This window comes from Centrocercus urophasianus, unplaced genomic scaffold (assembly GCF_019232065.1).
Source record: "Centrocercus urophasianus isolate 14NV4802_14NV808 unplaced genomic scaffold, USGS_Curo_1.0 seq_20, whole genome shotgun sequence".
In the NCBI taxonomy this organism is placed as follows: Eukaryota; Metazoa; Chordata; class Aves; order Galliformes; family Phasianidae; genus Centrocercus; species Centrocercus urophasianus.
Genome location: NW_024884756.1, coordinates 20,751,763 through 20,770,736, shown reverse-complemented (window position 1 = coordinate 20,770,736; position 18,974 = coordinate 20,751,763). Strand labels below are relative to the sequence as shown.

At 33.5% G+C, this 18,974-nt stretch overlaps 1 protein-coding gene across 1 annotated transcript in view; it reads right to left on the bottom strand.

Annotated features, from left to right (window-relative positions):
• The window catches only part of KCNH7 (potassium voltage-gated channel subfamily H member 7), a 209,223-nt gene that overhangs the window by 17,854 nt on the left and 172,395 nt on the right, over positions 1-18,974 (bottom strand). The window contains exons 9-12 of the mRNA XM_042822631.1: positions 16,470-16,669; positions 6,204-6,456; positions 2,825-3,030; positions 118-217 (exon numbers count right to left, since the gene is read on the bottom strand). Coding sequence (XP_042678565.1) covers positions 118-217; positions 2,825-3,030; positions 6,204-6,456; positions 16,470-16,669 — 759 coding nt within the window. The remainder of the gene's footprint in view (positions 1-117; positions 218-2,824; positions 3,031-6,203; positions 6,457-16,469; positions 16,670-18,974) is intronic.

Below are 18,974 nucleotides of genomic sequence, written 5' to 3'. Positions count from 1 at the left end.
CTCAAGACCTGCTACAGTAACAACCAACATAGAACCCTAATGTACCCAGAATTACAAAGTGAAATACTAATGAATAATGAAGCAGCACTGTCCAATGTAAAAAATGAAGTTAATTACCTTTTTCTATTTCACTTTGAAAGGACAATTTCCGTCTTCGTAGTTTGCAGTTATCTCCATTTGTATCATTAGTAGTTTGTGATCTTATTACGATGTCAGACTTGATTAATGAAAGATGAAACATAATGACAGATTAGTCCCACATAAAGAGAGCAGGTTTTCAATAGTTGATTGACTCAATCATATTCAAGCTTTAAGAAAGGCAGTATTACACAAGTTAGTCTACATCATCCCCATCTAATAGTATTGGTCAATGCTAATGTTATAAAGTTCATATTGACATTGAACAAAACTGGCAATGTTGCTACATGATGTGAAAAAGTATCCTGATAAATAAATTCACCTGTATTATCAGTTTTCTGAACTAGTACAGATGTGTTTTAAAGTTTAGAGAAAATAAATCCAAAAAACAACCCAAAAACCACAACCAACAAATCACTTTAACAGAGAATGTATACATACTATTGCAAGGAGTAAGGTGGTAGCTGATTATAGTTAGATTTATATTTAATTGTATGGTACTAATTATAAAGTTTCATTTTAAAACAACAAATGTAAGATTGAAAAGCACCAGGCAGTATACTACTCATTATTTTTAACTTTATGCAGTTCATTAAGATATTTACTTCCATAGCTTAATACAATGCTGTCGTTCTCTGTAAACATTAATGTATGTGCTTTTTGTTGCCTTTAGGAATTCAGGATGTATTTAACTCTTCTTTCTACTTATAAGAGGGAAACTTATGGATAAGCCAATAAAGCACAAGTTACGCTCTTTGTGTACACACGCAAGGCACTGACTTCAGCGTACTTCCCTTCCCTGTGCCAGTGAGGTTTCCTGTACCACTCAAGAAAACATACTGTGGGATAAGGGCAGAGGGAAACATGGTAAATGCTTATATCTTTCTCTACATGCAGTAAACCTGATCAGTAAGGGGTCTAAGAGGTGGGTTTCTAGTAGAATAACTGCAGGAGGAAAAAGGCACTTTACATAATTTTGAGGGCAGGAGCAGAAGTTAAGGCAGAAGCATATATTATTCAGATACCAAATCTGCATCTGAGTGATGTTTTGTATATCAGATTGTGCTCATCACTTTTTTTGGAAATCATTTTCTGGATTGTGACAGTCAGTGGAATGCAAGTAGAATTGCTGGAGAAAAAGCAAGCTCAGAGGCATGGGTGAGCTTGTTCTTTCCTGTCTGTGATGTCTATTGATTTTTTTCTTAGTAGCTGGCACAGCAGTAAGAATTATCAATTGAAAAATTTCTAAAGGGATCTGAGTAGCAAGAGCTTTCTTTGTGTCTTCTAACATAATGTGATTTGTTTCCGTTTTCTCAGATCTAGAAAAATAATATTAAAATATTAAGTATTATAACTGCAAGGAAAAATTTGCTAAGAAAACCACAATCAATCTAAATTTATCTTCAAGGAGTCTTTCAAATATGTGAACTTACAGTTTTAAGTTAAATTTATCACTGGACTATAAATCCATTGTGTTGTATTTCCCATATAATTAATAATGATGATCTTTCCAATAAACATAATGAAATACATTTTAAAATAAAGAATAGAATTGGTCTTTTTTTCAGATTTTAATGACAATCTTTTATGGAAGAAAAGACTCAACAAAAGAAGAAAATGGCATTTCTAATCAGAAGCTATTTTTATTTATACTTTTTAAGGTAACGATCAACAGGTGATTAGCAAAGCCATTTCTATTATTTACCATCCAAAACTTAAAAAGAGTTCTGTCTGTTTCTTGGAATGTCTTTGAGGTCAAATTCTGTTACCCTCTTCTCATTCATTCTCTTTTTCCTTAAAAGTATGATAAAAAACCCACAAACTGATAGAAGCTCAGAAAGAATGAAATGCAAACTTGCCATTTGTTGGGCAGTGTTACTCATGTTTGGTGGTCAGTGCTTAGTGTACCATACAAATTTCTAGGGAACACTTTCTAGAGCCCAAGAAGTCCTTCCCCTCTTCCCTTCTGGTCTAACTTTCCCTTGTTTTTCCCAGTTCAGATTGACTTCTTCAGCCTGAGATAAGAAAACACTAAGGATTTTTCTACTTTTCCTGCACGCTGGAAGATGCATTCTGGACAAAGGAGACCACATAGAAGAGTCACTGTAGGAAAAAAGAGAAATAAATCCCTGCACATCTGAAGAATTAATGACATTTGAAAATCTCTTCTACACTTTTTGTCTCCTAGGAGTAAGGTGCACTCCAAGACAAGAGAATTAACAATTCATGTTTGAAAGGCACTTGAATGTTCTGTAGTGTTAGACAGAGAATGACTTTGGAAAATCTAGTTTATTTTTATTTCATGGTCATACATTTATATTTAGTGTCTAACGTTCCCCTTGTAATGACCTGGGCTATGGCCCTGCTTGGTGGAAAAACATATTTTCTATGGTTTAACAAAACATTCCAAACCCTCCCCACTAAAATTTTAATACTGTTTAAATATAGAACAAAATCCTGTTAGATTAACATTATCTGGATAATTTCATTCACTTCTGCTGAGTTTAATTGACTCCACAAGAAGTAATCAGGTGAGTGTGGTTTTTTCAAAATAAGATTCGGCCTCAGGCTTTTAGCTTTTAATGTTGCTAACCTTGGCATTTCAGCTGCTCTCTTCAAGTTTTGTTACTGTGGATTAGATTTTGCCCAATGCTAAGGAAAAAAATACATAACTTTTTATATGTACCTTTGCAGTTTCATCTCTCAGATTAAATGTCAGTTCTAGATTTGTGAGGAAAAGATCAGAAAATTCAGGATACATATCCAAAACTTCTAGTAGATCTTCTCGCTGGATCTTATGCAAGTCACAGTATGTCAAAGCTCTCACGTCTGCATTTGACTTTCCTGGTTTTGCATAAAGATGTACCATCTCTCCAAAAATATCATTTTTTCCTGCAGAAAGAAAATTAGATGGAGATTATTGTTCCAAACTTAAATAAGCCATTAAATTCAATCATGTATTTGTGTTTGATACTTGTGTAGAATACTTGATTTTGCATGAAGCAATACAATCTGATTTCCATTGCACATATGCTGATGTAAATCAAAAGCACTGTTATTAAATACTAAATTAAAATCAATACAATTACATAGTCACATACTTGGAGAAGTGAAAGAAAAATCTAGTTTCATCAGCTTTTCTTCAGTTCTGTCAAAACAGTGTAACTAAAAGCAGTTTCCTTTTCCTTTCTCAGAAAAAACATTATTTATTGGATTTAAATTATATCCTTACAATAACAAAGGTGTAATTTCTGACTTTCAGTAGAATCCAGGACCTTTCTACCCTAGAAACTCATTTTGTTGAAATTGCACAAAGAAACAAACCTTACTTGATATATATTTTGGTAGGAAATTACTAGGTTTTACAATTTTTGGAGGGAATGTTAAACTTCCAAGATGTAGAAGCTGTTCTGAAGAAGCTCTTTAAGCATAGCTTCTTCTATTTTGATATTATTACAACTCTTTTCATCAGTGTTGACACATTCACACTATTTGTTACAATTGTCACCTCTATTTAATTGCTTATTAGCTGTATCAGAAGCCAGTTGTCATAAAAGCAGAGCAGCCATGGACCAGTACAAAATACTCTTTAAACAAAGGAATGCACAGCATATCTGTAAAATAGAGCTGGGGAGTATATCTGGGAAAACACTTGTTGCAAAAAATAGTGGTCATAGCAACTGAGAACAGATGACATGGGTGATTTTGCATCTGCTAGGCATTCATACTTTTTAAGTTACTGCAAACAGTTCTGTTTTTTCCATTTTTTTTTAAAAAAAAGAAGCTGATAAATGAGTGAGCAAGTAGCTAAGACATGCAAAAAATAATTCATGGGCTGAGTTGTGACGAGCATGGCCCGTTCAGCTTATTGAGAGGAAAATTAAGGATGTAACTTGATAATGTTGCTCACATGCTTAAGGAGAGGAAAATTACTCAGTATGAAATGCCTCTAGCATATAATGAGGAATGCAAAGCAAGAACCAACGCAAAAAAACTGAAGTATGAAAATTTCATATTGGAAATAAAGCATGCATTTTTAATAATAAAAATGAATCACTGGAAAGAAACTGTGATGAACAGCGATTACTTTATCTTGTTTTGTTTTCAAATCAAAATTCATCACTCTTCTCAACATTATGCTTTCATCAAACACAACTAATTAGACACAACAGATAGTTAAAAGTATGAAATGTAATAGAAGTCTTTGATACAACAGATTAGCTGACATAATTGAATAGTCCTGCTGGTCTTAATATCTACAAACGTAGAGGTACCTCTACAAGGCATATAATACCTTCTCTGTAATATGACAACATTGATATGATAGCAGTTCTTTAGTATCTTTCTTGCAGCACTAAAACAGGCAGTAGATTCTGTGAGATCCACAGCCATTATTTTTTCCAAGAATCAGGCACAGAAGTACTGCTTAGGATAGCATTTATCAGACCCAACTTAGATTGTGATAGACCCAGCTTTAGATAGTGATGATGAGCTGAGGAAAACAGGTGGACACACCCATCATTTTTTGGATTTTTTTTTATGTTTATGTTTTTATGTTTATGAACAAAACTTGTTCAGAGTGGAAACAAACCACCTGTGAAGTTTTCCAGTGCTAGAAAACAAAGAACAGAGAGGTTTGTTGTCTGTTTTCTCCTTACAGTTTTTTTTTCTGAAAAATATTTAGTTAAGAACAGATAATCTTTGTTACATTTGTGTTAAATATTGTGATTCATTTGTATCATTACTGGCTGGAAGATGTGCAGTGGCATTACTCTGCAATTACAATTACCTGGGGCTCTGCTGCAGTGTGAGAGGTGCACAAATATCTGATGTGTATAACACACAAAACACAACCAGTTTGCATATTTTATCCAGGAAGAAAATGACTTCATAAACTTGTTGAGTGCTATAGAAATTTACGTGTATTTGATATAAGAGAGGAAATCCTCACTGAACCACACTGTTTGTAATCAGAGGAAGACATTCATACAGAAAAGTAGACAACTCACAGTGTTGTTCTTGCATGAACCCTTGCATGCTCCTGCCTTAATCTGGCCCATCTGATGAGATGCAACAGCATAAGATAAGAAAATTATCTTGATAGCTTTATCTAAATGTAGGGAAGGATTGCTGTAGGCATGCTTTTGTATTTCTAAGTACTACCAGAATAATCAGTCACAAGTGAATTAATAACACATTGCTACCAATCCACATTGTGCTTCAGCTACTTTCTTGGCTGTAAATTCCCACAGTGGGTGATAAATGAAAAATAGAACAAAAGAACACCTGAGTGACAAAACAGCTGGTATAGCTTTCAGTATAGCAAAATCCTTACTTATCTGTTCTATTGTCACTTGCACTAATTACCTGACACTAAATGGAAGAAGAATGTATAGTTTTATTTAGCTTATTTTTAGTTATTATAGATGTTTAGCTATATTTCTTTTTTTTCTTTTTTTTTTTTTTTTTTTTTTTTTTTTTTTTTTTTTTTTTTTTTTTAAATTGCTATAGCTGATAAACTTTCATTGGTACCACATAAGATCCATCACCAGCTGCAGGCAGCCTTCCAGCAGGACTGAACATTGCTCTGAGCCATACTTCGTTGGTAAAAAAAAAAACAAATTACTCCCCATACTATATAAACAAGAATATGCTCTTTAGAAGTATAAGAGAAATAATGATGTTATTAAATTTAGGTATCGATCTAGATCAGATTAATCTGTTACACTTTTCTATAAGCTACCCACGCTTTTCTGTCAGTATCCATGCTGCTCAAAGAAAGGACATCAGATGGTTTTGACTGATGCAGCATTGTCAGTAGTGGAGTAATCTGACATGCGCTTGCATCTCACCATTTACCCGGGGTTAAATGTGACTCACTCTTGCTCTTATAGTGGACCAGGGCTCTTTGTTGCACATAATTATTGGAATAATGTAGAATTTGCTCCTTAAATTATTTCTCTGTTTGAGTTTACATGACAGCAACTAAACATTCAGATTTCCCATCCCCAAACAACAAATATTTCCTTTATGACCCTTAACATGCATTGTAGTAATTTACTTACCAAGAATGGCTACAACAATGTCACTCTTAAGAATTTCAATGGAGCCTCTTGACACAAAGTAAAGAGCAGTGAGAACATCTCCACAGTGCACTAAAGTGTCTCCAGGAGGAGCATGAGTTGTCTTAAATTTCATAGCCAAAGCTCGAAGACAGCCTTTACTGGCCCCCCGGAAAGCTTTGCAGTTCTGAAGCAAATTTTGATTGAGGTGCAGGCAAATGTCAGCTTGTAAGCATTCTGGAAAACCCTTCAGGACCTGGTAAGACAAGCATAAGGATTTCATATCAATGCTATGAAAATAAGGTATATTACATTTCTTATTTTCTTCCTGGACAAGAAGGAAAGAAGTGACATACAAATAGAGGTGGCTCTGAAGGGCTGTCAGAATATTACAATTCAATATACAACTACAAATGTGTAGTTTAATCTATATTTCAAAACCTATACAGTATGAATATTAATAGAGTTCAGAAAGTAGTGGCTACAAAATGAATTATTAAGATTTATTTCATTACCTAAATGGAATAAAGGTGTATGAATAAATATTCTGCAGTAAAATAACAAATAAGACAGGTAAAAGAAGAATCTTGACTGTATTTCACCTGTTCAGACTATATATATATATATATATATATATATATATATATATAATTTATAAAATCCTGCACATTTAATATAAGAGGAATCTTGTGCTGAAGTAACTGACATTTGCGAAATGAGAGTCAAATGAGTGAGATATGGGGCAATTTTTAGATAGGGAATTCTGATGGGATTTTCATGTTAAATGTATTGTTTGTAAGTGTGTGATACAGATTTTTACCAGAAAAAAATAGCATACATAATTGAGATGATGTTGTGCAGATTTACATAGGCAGATTATTACTTCTACAAGTGACAAGGGTAATTGCTATGGTCCTTGTTCATCTCTTAATCATAACAATGGGAATTTGCCTGAAGTAGATCCACAGACTTCCTCTTGGGAACCATGGTAACATGATAATTTTGTTTACAGGAAGAAAAGCAAGCAATTTACAATGTGGTCATTATGTCAGATCTTTCCTAATTTGTTTAGAATTATCTCACCTCTCCTTCTTTTAGATTCAATGGACATTTCTGCAGTAATTTCTATGGAAGTACTGTCCCCCTTATGCCTCTGTGTTCTGTGTTGAGAAATGGGGCTGAAACATTATTAAATACCACTCTTTCTGTGATTTAAATCCTGTTGTCTGTATGATGAAAATTACTTTCCCTGGAAGTGCATCTGTACAGGAATATCTGTTGCATATTTCTAAGGACAAGACAGGAACTGAGGCTTCTTTTGAATAATGAGAATAGCATGTGTCTTTTTGCTATTAGAGCAGTCTATTAATTCATTCCTGTTTATCCTGTATACTATTTTCTACAAACATGTAAATATTCCTGCACAGAAAAAAACATATACACAAAATGCATTAGTTTACTGCTACAGTCACTCTTACTTCAGCACAATAAAGGTCTGTGCACTCATTCTTCTTTCTTAAGTATATTCACAACTCATATGCCTTGCTAATAGAGAAGACAAACACATTTCTGATGAGACTTTTATCCGCACAAGCCAAGCTATGATTTATAAAAAAATATTAGTACCTTTAACTGAAATTGAAATGATTCTATGATTGCTAATGGAAATAAATACTATGAAATAATAAACAGAATTTTATAAGACACATATATACAGAACTCTTATGACTCAAAGGGCATTATCACATGAAATTCACACATCCTCAAAAAAAAGCCAGCATTCAACAACGATAAGCAAAAGAAAACATGATACTTGAAAAGCTTTTATGTCACCACTCTGTTTTCTCTGTCTCTTACACAATTAGAAATGTAATTAGTTTGCAATTAATATGTTTATTTTAATGCATTGTTATTGAAATAAAAATATTGTGGATTGTAGCAATTTATTTACTGAATGATACTGAGAAACTGATAACCAAATTTGTCTGGCCAGCAAGACAATTGGGAAAAAGTTGCAGGTGTACGTTTTGAAATTGTTCTCAAGTTGTGAGTAAAAAACCCATTTTGAATTACTGAATTCTTTTGTTATAACCCTTTCTGAATATAACGCGGAAAAGCTCTATTGATAAAGAATGCAAAATAAGAAATGTATTTTTGATTCAGAGATACTTACAGGAAAAGGTATTTCAATTGTAAGGAACTCAGGAGTACAGCACAGGATAATCTGTATTCATTTTTTCACATCAGCTTCTATTTATTTCATTTATCAAGGGGCTGCACTTTACCATTAAGCAAAACCTGTGCAGACCATGTGTGCTGATTTATATTTCTGAAGATACTTTGGGAATATCTTTAAAGAAACAATTATTTTGTGCCTAATATATCAGTAACACTGGAAAAATAATAGCCTCTGTTCAAGTAAATATGATGAAACTATCCCTGCCCCATGGAGCTTACACTCTAAAAAAAATTTTTTACATCAGAGAAGAATCACATTTACTTTTTAATATCACAACCTGGAAGGTAGGGAGGTGCACAAATGACACTGATTTTCAATGGAGTTTTGGAGATTACTAACACAACTTTGGAAATACAAGAAGCTGATTGGAAGATAAATTTCTAAAACATTTCAATATCCTACATTCCAAAAGGAGCTTACCATATTGCTCACATTGTATGCAGAGAGGTATTTAATCCAAGTCCAGTACATGCTACAATACAGAATAAGATGCTTCCAAACTAAATCTTACGTTGTGCTATTTGTGCAACATTTGTCATACAGGCTCCATGTACATTTCCAATATTCAAATTTTAATTATTTTGACAAAATATTTCTTATTCACCAATTTTTGGCTGGTGGTAAGAGGGAATTATATGATTCTCACCAATATCTTTGTTAGAGGAGTAATTCAATTGAAAATCATGTTCTTACACAGCAGGAATCAACATCAATATATTACATTTATACATAATGGCAATTCTAAATATTAGAAAATACATTCTTCAAAAGTATGAGATTATCTTAAAAATGATAAAAATCTAAACACATTATTGCCAGTATTTTATTTGTTGTGAGCGTTCTGAGTTTTCTAAGCACTCGTCATTCTCCAGTACAACAAGAAAAGGTTAAAAAACACTTTTCTAAAAGATAAAAATCAGAAAAGTCTTGAAATCATATAAATGCAGGACTAGGTGATACAAAAATAGGAGTTTCAAATTTTGAAAATTGTAAAACTAGGAATTTCTCTTTAAGTAGCATTACTCTCAATGATAAATTCAAAATTCATAAATTATTTGAATAGAAAATCATACAAGGTTATGTTCCAATTGCTCCATTCTTTCCTGCCATGTTTCTACTGTTACACACAGTATCTCCTTAATTCCATGGTGCCCTGGTGAGGAAAATATTAGATTGTCATGATTAAAATTAATGCATAACTGAATATATTCAGATCTTCTAAAGAAGAAACTTAAAGTAGCAAAACATCCTCAACCCTATCCCGCAAAAAAGGGAGGAGAGGAGAAAGAAAAAGAGGAAGAAGTGATTGTGATGCTATGACCCCAGGCTCCCGTTGTTTCTTCTTGATAGTTATCAAGTTCACACATCTCTTCCTGTGTGGAATGAAACTTATTCCATGTCAAATAACATTGGTTTCTCTATTTGGCATGCTTGAGAAGGAAGAAAGTGTCATTGAGAGAGAAATAAAACATTTTATATGGAATTTGGGGTTGAAATGTAGTGCATATAATAGGGATGCCATTCATATTGCCTTGAGGAATGCGGTCTTTTAAAAGTGGGGAGGGAATCCAGCTGCATCAGCTACTCTTTTCCAAGATAACAGTTAAATGTTACTCATACCTGTATCCGACATTTTTGTGACAACAGAATTGGAGACACCTATATGTCCTAAACTCAGATGACTAACAAATGTTGGAGGCAGTTATACTTTTGTTATGCTTGGGTAAAAGATAAAAAATTTTTGACAAAAAGTTTTTCTCTACTCAGTTTTGAAACGGAGGTTGATATCTGTCCTGTGTTAAGTATTCAGACAGCATTAAAGCAGAAGCAAATCAGAGTATTAGTTACAACACTCATCATTAAACACCAAAATATCACCAATGTGTATACATACTGACAACTCTAAATATTAAAAAATCACTGAAACAAATTGTGATATTATATTAAAAATGATAAAAATCTAAATACAATATTTCAAGATTTTATTTGCTGTGTTTTCTGAGTGTTTAAATATACTCAAGTCATAATCCAAGGTGACAAGAAAAAAAGAGATACCTTTCTAAAAATGAAAAGATAGAAAAATCTTGAAATCATGTGAATGCAGGTAGGTGATAAAAAAATAGGAATTCAAAATTTTGAAAATGATAAAGCTAGCAATTGCTCCTAAAGTAGCAATATTCTCAATGATAAATCCAAAATTTATAAAGTATTTGAATAAAAACTTATACAGTATTTAAGCACACAACAACAGAATTATTGAATGTTTGATTTTGGAATAAACTTCTGGAGACTAGGTAGTCCAACCTGCCCACTTAAGCAGAGCTATCTATGGTACGTTACCCAGGACAACTTCTGCACATACCGAAGGAGGGAGACTCCGAAACACCTTTTGGAGCAGCTTCGGGAGCTCTGTCACCCTCAAAATAAAAAATTGCTCCTGATACTCAGATTAAACTTCTTCTGTCCTACTTTGTGCCCAGTGCCTCTTGACCTTGCACCACTGAAAGGAGCCTGACTCCATTTTCTTTTCATCCGCCCATCAGGTATTTACAGAAACAAGTCTCTCCTGAGCTTTCTCTTCTCTAGTCTGAACAGCGCCAGCTGCCTCAGTCTTTCCTATTATAGGAGATATTAGTCCAATAGTCAAAGATATTCCCTGAATTCTGCATATTGTCTTCTGGTGCCATCCTTTTTCTCTGGAGAGATCTAGGTGGGATCAAACATTAAATGCCAGGTAGCAGGTGAAGAGAGCAAGAAAGAAAAAGAGTTGTTGTGGGTCTGTTTAGTGCCTGTTGAAATTCATTTTAGCTAAGTTTTTCTTGTCCTAGAATCAAAGCCAGATTTGTTTATGAGTGGCAAGTATCCAGCAGATGGAGGGAAAGATAAAGGTACGATCTCAAATTCAGTTGGCAATTTAATCTGGAATAAACAGAATTACGAGTAGTGCAGAATTTAATCCTGTCACAGAGGCTGGACTTTAAGATTTTTAATAACAACTCCATCTAGGTTAAACTTTTCTGTAATTCAGCCTAGCAGCGTTTCTAGAAAGAATTTAGAATTTACTATTTATGTGATAGCTGATTATTGAAATTTCTATACGCAGAGGGCTGAAATATTTCCAAAGGCTTTCACCATTTAGAAGAGAATAAATAAGGTCTCCCACATGGAGTAAGAACCATTTCTGAATTTTCTTCTCTGAAATGGAAAATGTTGCAGTTAGATTTTTTTTTAATGGGATGTGAAGAAGGTCCTTATAACAACTGAGAAGAGAAACAGCTGCAGTGATAAACTAATTTACCTTTCAATGAGGTTTGACATTTGACCACCTTACCAAGAAACTAGGACCTTCTGCTTTCAGTTATTGACACGAAACCAATCTGTTTGACAATCTTATGTAGAAATTACTGGAGTTATAGATGAAGAATGATTCATTGCAATCTTATCAAAATTTCAGAATAGGTCTGAAAGGTGATCTCTAAGAAGTTACACGGCTGAGTGAAGAGGACAGAAAGTGATTTCAGCTTCTTCAATAGCTGACCCTTTCATCAACTGAAAAAATTTAAGGTCTGCATAACACAGAAGTTGATCAGACTAATTTCCAAAGACATAACTATAGTTGGAAAATTTTAATTCTTCTTGTTTGAGACCTTAGGCCATGAAATACTATCCAGTGAGAATCTGAAAAGATTGACATTTTTGTCAATGAAGTATGAAGTGTTCTTCCCAAAACTAGATTAAATGTAAGTATTTATGTTTATGTTGTTTGTTTTTTATTTAAAGTAGTCTTGCAATAGAAAATGAAAGAACAGTTTTACAGCTGTAACAGAGGTACTTTCTTTTGATAGGCTTATATATCTTATGATCGTGACAAGTAGGCAAATAATAGTACCACTTTTCACCATGATTACATATTCTCTGTGTAACCAATTACCACTGTCGTTGGTTTTTTTTTTTTTTCCTAAAAAAATTCCAATTGTAAGGAATTTCTTGCTGTTTTAGAAATTTTAATCTACTCTATATCTTTCTGTTTGAAACATACTGCTGGCAGTAGTTGTATTGGTAGACTTGTTTTGGTTAGAAAAAGTGATCACCGGAGGAAAAGCACAAGCAACAAGTGTAGTAGTGTCATCCAGTGCCCAATATCCAATTTCATACAAAAGAAGCTTTATCAACAGAATTACAAACCTGTCTTCATTTGATACTACCATTGCTGGTTGTGAACTTTCAAAATAGTTTTGTACTCTACTGTACTTGTGTGTTTGCTGAAGGCAAAGCTAATTGCAAGTGTAAAACAAACTGCCTCAATGCTTTCTAGAGAAGGTTCCATAAATTTAGATCTAAAAAATGCTGACTTACTCTCTCCTTTCATAGCACCAAAGCCCAAGATAAATATGTAGTTGTTTGGCATTCAAAATTTTAATTAACTTACATTTGGCTAAACACTTTCTGCACTTGTCCCAATTACTCGCTTCTTTGAACTCTTTTTGTAGAGGTAAAATAAACCAATAAGGCTATTCTGATGCACAGAAGATCCATGGAAAGAAAGGGGGAGTTTGTAAAAATTGCATGCATAACTCAAAAAAGGATCTCAAACACTAAATATATTATCTTTCTACAGTAAGCATCACAGGCATGCTATTATCAGTGCTGGACTGATAACACTGGAATGAATTGGGCAATAGAAGGCAAATAAAGTATAGGAAAAACAGAATAGGATAGTCTAAAGAGATGAAACCAGTATCTTTAAATCTTTGGGATTGGTGAGGTCTTTCATGAAAGAATATATACACTGTGAATAATTTTCTTGGAATTTAACTTTGTCAGTGTATACCACAGAGATGTTATTTAAATTATGCTTATTCCATAGACTCAAGATTTTTATCCAGATTAAAATAAATCCCAAATCCTGTTTATCCAGTCCATGCATAATTATGTGGAACTGTTCTTGTAAAAATACATTATGCAATGAAACATAATAAAAGAGATGTAGAAATGAAGTGGAGGGAAACAAATGTATAAATAAAAAATGTTTTCAGGATATTTCAACAGCAAATTTTTAAAGCTACTTTTCAGTTTAGCCATTTCAAATGAGCAAAAATATCTTCTCATGTTCATTGTAAAGTGTAAGACTTTGTTTAAGAAAGCAAGTTCATTTGGTCTTAAAAGAATTATTCCTGAGTTTAAAAGTTTATTGTTTTGGCTTTTTTTTCCCCCGCATTTCCTGATTTTTTAATTGTATTACTGATGATGATTAAAAGCATCTTTTGAAACATATTTTCTTGTATTATGTATATATATGTATGTGTATACATTGCCTGTACATATATATAGTGTAAATTATTCATGCATTTCATACATCAAAGTAGAAAGATGATTGCGTTTTCTAATTTTATTCAGTTTTCAGTAATGAAATGAAAAAGATTGGATCAAATTCTGCCTTCAGATATTTGCAAAAAACTCCCAGTAAATATCAACAGGAGTCAAAACACATTTGTCTGAGGACAGTATTAGCTTTCTGGTATGTAAATGCAAATATTTCATGCAAAATTAATTTCTCAATACCACATGCAAGTCCATTCATATGCACATGGCTTATAGCCAAAAAAACTTCATTGATGCTTGTGCTAACATGCATATATGGTTGGAACTAAGAGCATTCACACAAAGGAAAATGCAGAATGATCAGCATGACAACTGTCAGAGTGACATTCCTACAGAGCAGCTATCTAATGCAAACCACTATGCACATGACCTTTTTTGGGCAGAAAAGCATGATTTGAGTTGTGGGGTAAAACAGTGATTAGTAGATGTGGTTGGATTAGCATTTCTTAAGGTGTAATTTTTAGTAGCCATTTTGCCCCACATCTGATTCTACTGGGATTATTTTCCTTCGCTATCTACCCCTTCATCATGCAAAAAAAAAAAAATTACAATTAAAATTAGAAAGCACTGAACAAGCTCTAAACCCAACAGATAACATGGATATTCTCCACACTTTATACTGGAATTAAATTCGACATAAATACCTCCTGCTCTTACCAGTGGGTGGTGTTATTCCATGTATTTAGGTATGAAGCAGACAGGAAAGAGATAAATCTTTCATAAGTACAATATAAATCAGACAGTTCTCACATTATCCTTGCACTAAGTGTAGCATATTCAAACTCACATTTTAAGAAAATTAATTGATTACCATAAAACTTCAGGAATTGTGAACTGAATAAGAGATATAACAAAACAAGATAATATTGATTTTTTCTTCATGGTTTTTTTTCTTTTTTTTTTTTAAAGACAAAGCCTCCATACTGCCTCACAATCACACTATAGAATATGAGCTGTTAAATCCATTTAGTTACTACTTTGTCTTAATAACAAGTCCAAGATTATTTCCAATACACCAGTTCCTGGATTATGAAAAGAAATTTCATGTAAAACAGGTGTTTTTTGTACAACCATTAGTGGTAATTAATTAGTTAAGGCATACATGATTTTGTAATATCTTAAAAAATAATTCAGTGAACTACTTTAGGCTTTGGCTGCACCCACCCACAGATTAAGGGCCTTATCCTGCAGAGGGCTGAGTATCCCACACTCCCCTTGCCACCAAAGGGAATTAGGGCCACTCAGTGCCATGTAGGATGAAGCTGCTGATACTGCCTTCCATTGCAGTAATCCCCAGCAGAGGTTTATTCAAATATCCTTGTACTGTACTGAGTACAATATCCCTCTGTGGGAGAACACTTGTGGAAGTAGAGGATGAAGCCTAATATATTTAAGCTGTTGTCTTACTTTCAAGATCTGCTTTACTTAATGGTAACTATAACATCAGGCTGGTTGACTCAAATTTATAAAAGCTTTTAATTGAGACGTTCCTACTTACAGAGTATGAGTGTATTACTGACAGTCCTACTCGCAAAAGTACCAATAGGTGCCACATGGAAGCTGTTTGATTTTATGCAAAAGTTTTGAAAGTTGAATTTTAGTTAATTTATCAGAATTTAGAGGGTTTTTTTGCCCTTGCAAACTTTTTTGCATAGCTCTGCAAAGTGTTTAATATATAACTTTGAATTGCTCTGGAGAGTATCCCTCTAGCGACACAGATTCATTGATCATTAAGAAGCTCAGTCCTCTCAGTGTCTTCAAACATAAGTCAACTTTAAAAACAAACAAACAAACAAAAAAACCAAAACACCAAAACAAAAACCAGCAGCTGTCTTCAGAAAAGAAGCCAGAAATATGGATGCTTACTTTGTTCGTTACAAAAATGTTTTTGTTTTTTTTAGCTGGCCACATATCTTTTTATACAAAGACTGTTTACAGTTCTGTTTTATTTTAAAACAATACCTAAAATCAAACCTTAAGAACTGTTACCTCGCCAGTTCCTAGAACTGACACTCTGGACTGATGAATATTCAGTAGTGGAGTAGTGGAGTAGTAGGAATAGTGGAGTGTGGAGTTTTTGTACAGAATTAGGTGGTTGTGAATGCAAGCAAGCTACTATTTGGAATATCATATGATTAGAGTATTTATCTCTGAAAAGAGCACTTGATCTATCCTGCCTGCTCCTCTCTTCCATCCTCCAACAGTCTACATGTTCTAAATTACATGATAGGTAGGGTTTTGAAAAAGAGTTGGTACCTGCAGGCTTTATACAAGAGTCATTCTGTAGATATCAATGGAAGTGTTCTTTGATACAGGAAGTGGAAAATCACCAAGGAACAAATTTCTGGAACAGTTCTGACTGAAACAAGCCCACCCATGGTATTTCTTGTCTTAAGCTTCTCATTGTCATCTGCAATTTCCAAGCTTTTCTATGCATGAGAGTTCAGATTTCTCCTATAGCTTGCAGTTGTCTAGGCAACTTTGCTGCCAAATTTGATTTAGTTTTTATTTCAATAATTGCTTTACATTCACTGTCTTAAACTTATAGCGATAAAACTCATGAATACTAAAGATTGTCAATCATTTTCTAAATTCACATTCATTAATCTATTCCTCAGGATCTATGCCTGAAAAACAATACAACATACCATGTTCATGTCAATGCCATTGGTGTATGTCCATGCATGCTGGAAGTATTCCTCAAGTCGCTGCCGTAGAGGATTAGGGATTTGATGAAAGCGTATAAACTCCTTTACTCGCAACATCTGCATGTGATATCGCGCAGTTCCTGAATAGAGTCTTTGGATTATTGCAGATACGTTTCCAAAAATACTCGCATACATTAATGCTAGATTAAAAAGAAACAAAATGTGCTTAAGTCCTGTCATTGAGTTTTGCAGGTAATGCAACAGTTCTTATAGTGCATTTTGTATAGAACAGCTCTGGTGGGACTAGATGTGGATTTGATGTACTTGAACCTTTTTATTTGATTATATCAGTACCAGCTCTGCAGAAGAAGGTTAAATATGGTATGGTAAACAAGTTGGAAATATTTATCTTTAGAGATCTATAGCCCTGAACTTGCAAGTTAGGTTCATCAAATTTTACACACCCCAGAAGAGCTAAGAATTAGGAATTACAATTAAGTACAAAGAACAAAAGGCAGAGGTAAAAAGCCATACATAAATTTATAGTTCAGGTTTTAAATCAACAAATAATATATAACTATGGCTATCTGAAAAATGATGGGCTATAGTTTCCTAAAGTCTACCGGAAATTCAGTTCTTTACCCTATACAGGATTTGCTTACAGACACTGATATGCTGACATACAACACTTGAATAACAGTTTGGATTACACATTTTGAGCAACTTTTATCTGAACCAATTAGACTAAAGGACTCAGTTTCATATTGAGGGGTTCTCAATTTAAAATAACTGAGGCTGGAAAGTACTGTTGCACCCAATCTCATTTAAAAATAAATCTGAATTCAAGTAAACTGTACAAAGACATTTGGAGTTTTTCTGGATGTGTAAAATAAGGATTTCAGTTTTAATAATTAATCGAAGCTTTGCTTCTAATTCTTCAAGCTATTGATGCACCTGAATACCAGACTTGAAGTAAATAAAATTCTCTTATATCAAAAGAGGCATTAGGATGTTTTCATGCATTTCACTTACCTTCCCTAAACACTTTTTTTCCTCTTATTCAAGTACATTTCATAAAAATGCCAAAAGAGAGAATATTATATCACCATTAGGATACTCATCTTTTTTTTTTTTCTCCTCAAAAGAGCCTACTACTTCTTATATGTAAAGGAAAAAGATTCAGTGATATATATGCAACTTTATATCCAACTATTAAACTCCACTGAAAAACACAAGGGTTCTGAACAAATCCAATTCACTTATAAATAAGCTCCAAAAAAATCAAGCAATAGTATTCTAAAAAGTATGCTTATTTTTTAAAAAATATAACTATACTAGTCCTGAGTATCTTTCATCCTAAATTTGGAAAGAAAACTCTCTAACTCCAATGGTGTTAGAAAACAACATTCCTACATTCTCACAATACGTACTGGGTGACTTCATAAATCAAGTGCATGCTCTCAGAATTTAGGTTCTACATTTAAACATTAAGATATATATGTGCAAGACACTGTCACACTCATTTATCCTTTTCCATGAACTCATTAATATATGCTACTGTCTTCCCTTTGGGCAGGTGCAGTTGCTTCTATGGTGTTCATATGACCACCTGTTTCCAGTCCTTCATCCTTCCTTCAATTTCATCATGATATCCTTTGGCTGACCTACAGCTGATTTTCCCCAATTTACCAAATTTCTATTGCTTGTTATGCCATAATGAGCAACTTTCTATCATAGTACCATATAACAGAAAAACAATCTATATGAAATCCCCTCAAAAAATCCTTGCACCTGGTGGATGCAAATATAAGAGTAGACTGTTGTGACTTCAGTGCTTCTGTGAAGCAGGATCATTCAGAGAAAGAAAGCTGCACACACGTGAAGCAATGCTAAAGTGGAAAGTTTTAGAATTAGCACACAATTTTTTTTTTTTTTTTTGCTAAAAACTACTATATTGGTCCATAAGTTAATATATTGATCCCTATTACTAACCCAGCCTGTATCAGTGGTTATTTTTAGAAAGCCTCACAATTATACACATTACCTATAAGTAATATAATCTATAGAAGCATGAAATTGTTGAACAGATTAACTAGCATGGAGTCAAAATAGAGACTGCAGCGGAATTGCTGTACACTTTAGATCAATCTGCAGATTCTCTATCAACAGGCAATGCTTTTTCTGAAGTACTGCATGAAAAAAGGCTAACTTGTACAATTTGGCTATTGTCTTTCACAGACCTTCAGTTTAATCAACAAAATAGATTAACCAACCATTTGGTTGTCTGGACATCAGAAACACAATGCTCAGTATAGATAGCCTGTACTGCTTACATTGCTTATTACACTGATTCAGCTAGTGATACAAGCAAGTTATATGGGCATACGGTTTTTCACTGGATGTACTACGTATTTTTGAAAATCTCATGCCAGCATACTAAAATGCTCAAATAAGTTTTGTATATTTCTAGTAGAAATAATATTTAAAAATACTTAGATACTCATA